We start from the raw sequence: 10,306 nt of genomic DNA, 5'->3' as shown, positions 1-10,306 counted from the left end.
ATTCCTAACAATTTGATAATTGCATTTTTTTCAGGTAAACTATGACATTCGGATGGAGGATCCGGATGTAGCTAGGTATATGGAGAAGTTATTGAGAAAAGTGTACGCACAATGGAAGCACGAGCTGCACAGAGAATATAACCTGTTTGGATCGGCAGATGAGGCATTGGCCAGCCCTCCTCCGGAGATGGCAGCTCGGCTTGATCAGTGGCAGTGGTTGTGCACTCATTTTCAGAGTCCGGAATTTTTGGTATGTTATATCATTTTAGGACTTCAAAATTATTTTTTCTTATGTTATTCCTTTATTGTGTATACACTAATATGTGCATTTCCAATTTGCTTAATATTTAACAGAGGAAGTCGAATGCCAATCTTCAGAACCGGAAAGCGCCCGCAAGGATTGATCATCATGGTGGTTCCATGCCCTTCTCATACCGGGTGAAGTCGTATCGTCAGGTGCGCTATTATTTAATTTAATATATATATATATATTCCTTAGTATTGTTTGAGTTTTTATCAACATTACATTCTTTTTCAGGCTGGTTCGCAATTTTCAGAGGTCGACAACTACGGGGATGTTTATGCCCGACCCGGCAACGACAAGGGCAAGGCGAAGCACGTTAGTTTTTTATATTTTAGTTTTATTTCACAAATTTAAATTTTTGTATTTGTCGCCCAAACCATCTTTGGGCGACGAACACCCTTATTCGTCGCCCAAATCATGTTTAGGCGACGGACAAAATTCGTCGCCCAAAGAGGGTTTGGGCGACGAACACTCTTATTCGTCGCCCAAAGATGGTTTGGGTGACGACATTTGTCCGTCGCCCAAACCCTCTTTGGGCGACGAATTTTATCCGTCGCCCAAAGCACGTTCCAGCGAGGAAATTAGCTATTCCTCTCCCAAATCTTGTTTAGGCGACGGATAATTTCGTCGCCCAAACATGCTTTGGGCGACGAATAAGTGTGTTCGTCGCCCAAATAGGGTTTGGGCGACGAAATTTGTCCGTCGCCTAAACATTCTTTGGGCGACGAATTTTATGTGTTGGGAGACAAAAAAATTTCGTCGCCCGCTGGTGTCTTTGGGCGACGAAATTTATGGATTCGTCGCCCAAACTCTTGGGCGAAACATCTTGGGCGTCCAATTGCTCGACGAACCAATTTCGTCGCCCAAACGTTTGGGCGACGAAACTCTACTTTGGGCGACGAATTCCATTCCTCTCCCAAACCCTTTTTTCTTGTAGTGTATGCAAACAAATTTAATTGTAAAAAGTTTCAATTTTCACATGCAATTTCAGTTTTCACTGCAGTTTCAGTTTTCACTCGCAGTTTCAGTTATGGAGAACATTCTTATAAAGTCACAGTTTTAGTTGTCTGACACAATTAACAAACTCAAAAAGTCGCAATTTCAGTTTGTATTTTTATTTTGCAATTTCAGTTCACAGTTTCTGTTCATAATTTCAATAGTTTTTCTAGATCTGAGTTCCAGATCTTTTGACAAAAAAAAAAAGTTCCAAATATGCGAAGAAGAAGAACAAGAAGATGAAGAAGAAAGAGAAGAGAGACATAGCGGGAGAGAGAAAGAGAGAGAGAGAGAGAGAGAGAGAGAGAGAGAGAGAGAGAGAGAGAGAGAGAGAGAGACAAAAATAAGAAATAAAATGACAATTGACCATATTTTAAAATAAGTCAGATGACACCCACTCCTACATACAATGCAATTGATTGTTACCTTGTTGTTAAATAAAATTAATTGGTGCACTTGAGATTAAATATGATGCATAACATGCATCCTATAATAATTAATTCTATATATTTTTGCTACAAGAAGAAGAAGGTCGATCGAACCACCAGTTTACCAGCCACTCTTGCTTTGGTGGTTCTGCTAATAGAAAAAGGAAGAGAGTATAGTGAGGGAGGGAGAGAGAGAGAGAGAGAGAGAGAGAGAGAGAGAGAGAGAGAGAGAGAGAGAGAGTGATGGAGGGCTGCCGATCTTATCTGCTGGTGGTGAGGTGACAGCAGAGATCAAGGGGATGCTGGCTGGCTGGTGGGGATGGACAATGGGTTTGATTGAAATGATCAAGTTTTTTTATTTTTATTTTTTAATTAGTTAGTATGTCTTTATTAGTTAATTTGTATTATGATAGAATATGAAATTACATTCTCATTTAAGTGTTGAGACTATTAATAAATTAATTGGGTCTAAATAGTAGCACCCAAAATTAATAGTGTGAAGAACAGCTCCCCATTTGTAATTATTTTTTTTCAATAGGATATTTTGGCTTTATTCTTTGGTTGTAGTGGGCTTTATTCTTGATTATCTTAGAACTCAACTTTCTTGACCAGCACTCTAAACCCACTTACATCCTTGTGTGTGGCTATTTATGTCAACCCCACCTACGCCACACCTCTTTAATTTCTTTTTTCTCTTTTTACTTTCCCTTTTTCTTTGCTTTATCTAATTTCAACCATGTTTGATACCTGAACATCTAAAAGGGAAGCCAAAATTCATATTTATGAGGCTGCGAAGCACCGCTGGATCAAAATCAGAAGGTGCTCAAGGCCTCACTTTTCTTAAAAGGAATTTACAAAATAATTTTTTGGAAAAGGAATTGAGCAAATGGACTTTGTATAAAAGTGGGAGCTAGGAGTCCTGTAAAGATGAGAATTGCAAGTGGGCAAGAAAAAAGAATATTATCATCTGCCCTTTTCTAAACCCGAAACAAAAGGAAAGAAAGAAAGAAAGAGAGTGAAAATGAACTGTTTGAGCCTTTGAGGCATGCATACATCAATAGCGGCTACATGAATAAAATTCACATTAATCTATATGCAAGTTTCTCAGGACAAGGTAATTAGCGTAAATAGAGGAAAAATAAGTACACAAACATATAGATCTAGAGAATAGATTAGCCGATAACAATTTGGTCTGAGTTCAAATTTTATGGACAATAATTGTTAATTAAAAGAAAAAAAAAATAGATATAAAATTCATCATAAAGAAATTTTTCAAAGTTTGTCAAAACAAAAAAAAAATCCAGTGGAAACGAGTTAAACATGAGTTCAAATGGTAAACGTTGACCATTTAAACATCTTTATTTCGTTAAAAATTAGGTCACTTTAGATATATATCACGATTTCTTCAATTAATTTTGATGCATTATGGAATCAAAATAAATGGACAATAGAGCACAAAATTTCGCCAATATAATTAAAATGAAAAACGATTATATATGGGTCTTAAAATTTGTGCTTCATAAAATTCATATCATTTAAAATTAACTATTTTTATGTTAAATTCTTTGCATCATTACAAGTTAATACCCAATTTAACCCTGCTAATAATCGGTCGGTGGTGAAGAGGTGGAGGAAGTGCTTATACAGTTATACTGCAGAGGCAGTGCTGGTATGAGGTGCGACATCTTACGGTAACCGGGAAGCCGTACGTTCGTGGACATAAGCTGTCTGCCGCACCATCATCAACAAGGAACAAGTAGAGAAGGAGATAAAGAAGGGAAAGAGGAGAAAGTAAACAAGAAGACAGAGAGGTGGAGAATACCATAAGAGTCCCAAATCAGCCACTCTGATTGCATGTACCCTCCTGCTAGCTAGTTAATTACCATCATAATCCTGCATGTAGTATATAGGGTTAAAACTTAAAAGTTAAAAGGAACTGGGGCTGCAAGTTTTTTATTTTTTTAGGATTTGGATTTTGTAAATAATAAAAGGTAAAGTAGTATATATTTGCGTGCATGATGATTTGAATTTAACAGTATCATATTTTTTACTTGACATGGTAATTCGTGTCATTGAGGCACAAAATTAAAACATCCTAGCATTGCCCAATTAAAATTGTCAAACCAGTCAACTTTTTTTTTGTGCTTCCTTTGTTCGAGTTGTTGCATAAACTGATTTTTAATATGATTAAGGGCCATTTTCTGATTTCTATCATATTTTAGGTCATTTATGGTAGGATTCAATATTTTAGATTATAGAGTTCTATATTTTAAAGTCTAGAATCATCATTTAAGGAACGAGTCTCAATTGAAAATATTAAGCCCTACCGAGAATAAAATCAAATTAAAGTGAAAACAAAAAACCATAATATATATATGCAGTCATTCACTTACGTGAACGTCCGCAAATTCTCTTTTCATGGATATCAGGCGCCGAACGCTCGACGGTGCAATTTTGCTTCTTCCTTGAGCGCTCAGCACTGGATTGTCGGCTTTATGTTAGGTTTTCACTCTGGGATTTTGGGCTTTAAAATCTAACATACAGCTTCCACATATCTCATTTTACACCTTAGGAGGATACGAGCTAGGTGAACTCGTACCTTATACCCTAAAAAACGGGCGGATGAAGCAACAACAAAAAAAGCGGAAGTACGTACTTATCCGGCTTAGAGAAAAATTATATATATATATAATCTTTTAATAGAGACTTAGAAAATAGACGGCTTTGATCATCAAATTACAATATGGAGTGAGTCTCACAAGTCATACTTTATTTTGTTTAAAATGAGATAACCTCAGCAGAAGGACCCTATATATATATATTTGTTTTAACTCTCATGATTTTGAGTTTTCATTCCTCGGTTAGAATTTAGGTTTTAAAACCTAAAATAAAACCTCGAACAATAATTCTATACCCTAAAATATAGAACCTTCTACCCTCGCATGTTGAACTTTGTAAAAAATGGCCTAAAAATAACAAAATGTCATATAATTACCCATGTCCGTTCTTTAGTTAAAGAACAGACGTCGTACAAAGAGAATTTGTATATGTTGTATATATATATATATAAATAATATATGTATATGTATACATATCCATATACATATGTATATATGAAAAGAGAATTTGTATATGTATACATATATATATGTATGTATATATGTATATATATATATGTATGTATACATATCCATATCCATACGTCCTACAAAGAGAATTCTGAAAACCTCATTTCTTTTCACTACTTTTCCAAACTAGATACATACCTGTTCGGAGTTTTTCTCCACTTTCAACTTCCTTTCAAGTAAATCATTATATGTGAACATTTATACGAAGGGTGAAAGGCCTATCTAATTTTCATTGAACTTTAAATATTTATTTTGCCACCCAGAAAGATATGTCTTTGCGGTTGATGATTTGTTGAATTAACATGTAGCTTTCACAAATCTCATTTTACACCTTAGGAAGATACAAGCTAGCTAGGTGAACTAGTACCTTATACCCTAAAAAACGGGTGGATCGAGGAAGCAACAACAAAAAAAGCGGAAGTACGCATGCATCCGGCTTAGCTAGAGAAAAGTTATATATATATATATATAATCCTTTAATAGAGATTTAGAAAATAGATGGCTTTGATCATCAAATTACAATGTGGTGTGAGTCCCACAAGTCATACTTTATTTTGTTTAAAATGAGATAACCTCAACGGAAGGACCCTATATATATTTGTTTTAACTCTTATGATTTTGAGTTTTTATTCCTCGGTTAGAATTTAGGTTTTAAAACCTAAAATAAAACCTTGAACAATAATTCTATACCCTAAAATATATATATGTATATGTACATATATGTAATACGTCCTACAAAGAGAATGCTCAAAACCTCATTTCTTTTCTCTACTTTTCCAAACTAGATACATACCTGTTCGGAGTTTTTCTCTACTTTCAACTTCCTTTCCAAGTAAATCATTATATGTGAACATTTATACGAAAGGTGAAAGGCCTATCTAATTTTCATTGAACTTTAAATATTTATTTTGCTGCACAGAAAGATATGTCTTTGCGGTTGATGATTTGTTGAATCTTATAATGGTAAACTTCAGTTACTCCTTTTTCTTTTTCTTTTCAGTACGTAACAGCTTGGAGTATATATTCAGCTCTGTAAGTTATATGGGTTTTCGTTTTTGTTTTTGTTTTTTTTTTTTTTTTTTTTTTTTCTCACTCTTTCTTATAATATGCATGTCTTGAAGAAAACGAACTATATATGCATGGGAAGTTTAAGTCTCGTGGGGCCAGACAAATGAGTGTTGGAATTGATAATATGGAGAAATTTATGAAAACAATAATGTATTTGGCATTGTCAAACAAATTTGTTAAATAATGCGTGAGTATATATATAATAATGTGTGCATATCTAATTTACTATATAATTATTTGGTAATTATTGGTAAGAATGCATGAGAACATTCTAGCTCAGAGGCTATAACTGTGAAAAGAAGAACCCAAATAACAAATTACGAGAAAAGATGAAGATTAGTTGGTAAAAGAAGGAGACATGCAAAAGCAAAAGTCGTTCATGTCTCATGTCTCGTGTGTGTGCTTTTTTTTTTTGGCCAAGACGTGTGTGTGCTTAATTGCATGGGATGCTGCTCCTCTTGTCTTAACTAGAATATATAATTTGGATGCAACAGGTTGGTGTAGGGAATAATGGATATGTAGAGAGAAAAAGCAAAAGCTAGAAGAGCACGCAGTGGGCTTCATATATCTTTACACTTTTGCTTTGCTGCTGCTTTTTCAGCTCTCAAACAGTGTCTTTATTACAGGCCAATTTCAGATTTAAAAAATCCCAATTATATTCCCAAAACATCACCAACCTTAATTAATTACTGTGCCCTGCCTCTGCTTAATTTGTCTTCTTCTTCCTTCTCTCATTGACTCATTGTACATTTATATACAATATGCATGCATGAATATATACTGAGTTGAGAGCTAGCAAGTGTTCAAAGTCGTAGACAGAGAAAGACAATTGATGATTGAAAGTGAGCCATATCTACATATAGCTAGCAACTGAGGAGCAAGCAAGACAAAAGCGTAACTAGATGGAGATGTTGTCACAGTTGTGGTCGTTGCTGGGACTCCTGACAGTCCTCCAAAACGTGCTGCCCTCTCAGCTGTTGTCCCTCCTCCACTCCCTCTACGAGTCTCTCCAAGACATGCTCAGCCCCTACTCCTACCTCGACATCCCCGAGTTCAATGGCTACTGCGGGGTCCACCTCAACGACCTCTACCGCCACGTCAACCTCTACCTCAACTCCGTTAACAACCCTTCCTCCTCCACCACCTCCACCTGTCCTCGCCTCACCCTCTCCCGCTCCAACTCCTCCAACCGCATTTCCTTCACCGTCGCCCCCAACCACTCTGTCTACGACTCCTTCAAAGGCCACACCCTCGTCTGGACTCACCACGTCGACACCGTCCAAGACTCCCTCGACGAGAAGCGCAGCTTCGTTCTCAAGCTCCCCAAGCGCCACCGCCACACCCTCCTCGGCCCCTACTTGGACCACGTCACCGCACGTGCCGAGAATTTCGAGCGTGTCTCCCGCGAGCGGAGGCTCTTCACCAACAACGGCCACGGCTCCTACGACTCTGGCTGGGTCTCCGTTCCCTTCCGCCACCCCTCCACCTTCGACACGCTGGCACTCGAGCCCCAACTCAAGAACCAGTTAACGGAAGATCTCACCGCGTTTTCCAACGGCAAACAGTTTTACCACAGAGTGGGACGCGCGTGGAAAAGGGGATACTTCCTCTACGGCCCGCCCGGGTCTGGCAAGTCGAGCTTGATCGCTGCCATGGCCAACTACCTCTGCTACGACGTCTACGATCTCGAGCTCACAAAAGTTTCCGACAATTCCGAACTACGAGCTCTACTCATTCAAACGACCAACCGCTCCATCGTAGTCATAGAAGACATAGACTGCTCGCTTGATCTGACGGCCGACAGGGCGGCGCTCTCCAAGTACTCCAAGAGTAGTACTGCGAGAAAGAGATGGATGAAGGCCGCCGAGAGCGGAGTAGCGGATCATCAGGAGGAGCAGAACGGGCGGGTCACACTCTCGGGGCTCCTCAACTTCACGGATGGGTTGTGGTCCTGTTGCGGGGAAGAGCGGATCATAGTTTTCACCACCAACCACAGGGACAACGTGGACCCGGCCCTGCTCCGCTGCGGTCGCATGGACGTCCACGTCAGCCTCGGCACCTGTGGAGCCCAGGCATTTCGGGCGCTGGTGAAGAACTACCTGCGACTGGACTCCCACCCGCTGTTCGAGGCCGTGGACAGTTGCGTGAGGTCGGGTGGGGCCCTCACGCCGGCTCAGGTCGGGGAGATTCTGCTAAGGAACCGCGGGAATGCCGACGTGGCAATGAAGGAGGTGGTGTCGGCAATGCAGGCTAGAATTTTGGGTGGGGGACGGGAATTGACGGACTGCGAGATGGATACGGTGGTGAGGTCGCCGGAGAGTGTGCTGGTGTGTGGGTCGTCGCCAGAGAATTGGGTGACCTCGCCGGGGAGGAAGATCAAGAAGGAAGGTGGGGATCAGAGGAAGGTGAAGTTCTTAGTGAGGCTGAGGTCTTTGACCAAGTCTGACTCTGGAAGAAGGGGTGTCTGACTCTGATATCATGTCAATGGACAAATTTTGGGTTTTTTTTTGGAGTATTTAGTGCTGTTGATGATGATATAATGTGATCGAATCGTTTGGGTGTATCATGTTGTAATGTAATTCAAGTTCTAGTAGCGGCTAGTTTTCAATTTGGCTAATTAATTAGAGTTTTAGGTTCTGAATTTTAAAGTTTTATTGCTCAAGAAATCATGCTTTGATATCTATAATTTGACACATGCGTATATTAGCTAGCTAGCTCATTAATAGAATGCACTTGACCTTCAACTTGGAGTGAATTTGGAGTCGTACTTGTATGGCCCGAGTGTGCTTATTAATCATATTATTGTATATGGATTCATGGATCCGGATCCTCTATCTATATACATTGTTACTCTAAATCAACCATGTTACTCATGCATTACTCACAAAATTATAAGAATCCACTTAATTCACATGCTAGCACAACCAAGGAAATGATCAATCTATGATCGCAAAACGATCCAAGTTTGTAGTTGAACTTGTTCAGAGTTGTGGACCTGTGCTGTGGTCCACGGTCTTCATGGGTCAAATCCAACATAGTTGTGGGTTGTTTGTAGGTCCAACATAGATGTAATATTTGATGCCTCGTGGGCCTTTTCCCTTTTTGGTCTTGTTGAATTGGGCTAAGGCCCAAGCGAAAGGATATCATTCTGTAGATGATAGGCAAGAATAAAGGTTGTGCAAGTGCAGCCAATCAAAAGATGGTGAGAAGCATCCCAAGGCCAACGTGTTGCACTGGAGTTATCAGACATTCAGACCTGTATTCCACTTGCCCCACCAACCACCGCTTCATCTAAAGCTAAGCTTCAGAATGTTATTCCATTCTAACCGACACAATTTGATGCGCAATCCCGTATACTAATTAATTCCCATAATAAAAGGAATATAAATGTTCAGCAGCTCACCAGTGGCCAGTAGTCAGTACCCACCAAGTCACCAATTCCATCATCTTTTCTTGTTCCTCCCCAACATAAATAAATGAGTTATCACTAGCCAACAAACAACAAACTTCGCGAGTCACTGACCACAAAGTCACAAACAGATATTATCATTTTCATAGAAAATAAAATAAAATAAATTATCTGGATCGATGGGAGTGGTGATCATCGACGGAAGCACGGTGAGGGACTTCGTGAGCGACGAAGCGCAGTTTAAGAAGAGCGTGGACGAGGGGTTCGCGGCTCTCGACCTGAACAACGACGGCGTTTTGTCGCGGTCGGAGCTGCGCAAGGCGTTCGAGTCGATGAGGCTGATCGAGGCCCACTTCGGGATGGACGTGGCGACCCCGGCGGAGCAGCTGACGCAGCTCTACGACTCCATATTCGACAAGTTCGACTGCGATGGGAGTGGGACGGTGGATCTGGACGAGTTCCGGGAGGAGATGAAGAAGATCATGCTCGCCATCGCCGATGGCCTCGGCTCCGCCCCCATTCAGATGGCTCTCGAGGACGGCGACGACAACTTTCTCAAGAAGGCTGCCGATCTCGAGGCTTCCAAGGCCCAACAATCACACTAGGACTCTCACTGCTACCTCTTTACCGTTCCATGTCTTCCATCCCCTAAACACTCTGTTCTGTATCAAATATCAATGTTAGCTATTATAAATAAATCCAATATTATTCCTCCCAACTTCCTAACAAATCTTGATCAATCATGACACACTTCAAGTGTCCACCGTCGCCGAAGTTTTCGTCTTTTTGGTATGGAAATTTTAACACTAAACCAACAAGATTTCGATAATTTCACCAAATTTTTCATATTTTCGCAGAAATTCTCGAAATTTCGGCGAAGTTTTCTACTGGGTGGGATTTCTGGGTTTTGGGAGACGAGGGAGAGAGAAGGAAAGGTTTTGGGAAGAGCTGAGGCCTTGGAGGGAGGAAGGGA

General features: G+C 40.1%; 1 protein-coding gene and 1 pseudogene across 1 annotated transcript; both read left to right on the top strand.

Moving 5' to 3' along the window:
* Nucleotides 1-6,684: 6,684 nt before the first annotated feature.
* Nucleotides 6,685-8,610, top strand: LOC147292248 (AAA-ATPase At4g30250 pseudogene; annotated as a pseudogene).
* A 654-nt stretch (nt 8,611-9,264) lies between these two features.
* On the top strand, nt 9,265-10,051 carry LOC147292247 (Calcium-binding EF-hand family protein). Its single transcript, XM_086237244.1, has one exon. It carries the CDS (start codon nt 9,513-9,515, stop codon nt 9,936-9,938), a length of 426 nt encoding a protein of 141 aa, XP_086093370.1. The 5' UTR covers nt 9,265-9,512; the 3' UTR covers nt 9,939-10,051.
* Nucleotides 10,052-10,306: the final 255 nt, after the last annotated feature.

The sequence above is a fragment of the Dryas octopetala genome, chromosome 3 (assembly GCF_963921425.1).
Source record: "Dryas octopetala chromosome 3, drDryOcto1.1, whole genome shotgun sequence".
NCBI lineage: Eukaryota > Viridiplantae > Streptophyta > Magnoliopsida > Rosales > Rosaceae > Dryas > Dryas octopetala.
This window is presented reverse-complemented; position numbering and strand designations above follow the sequence as displayed.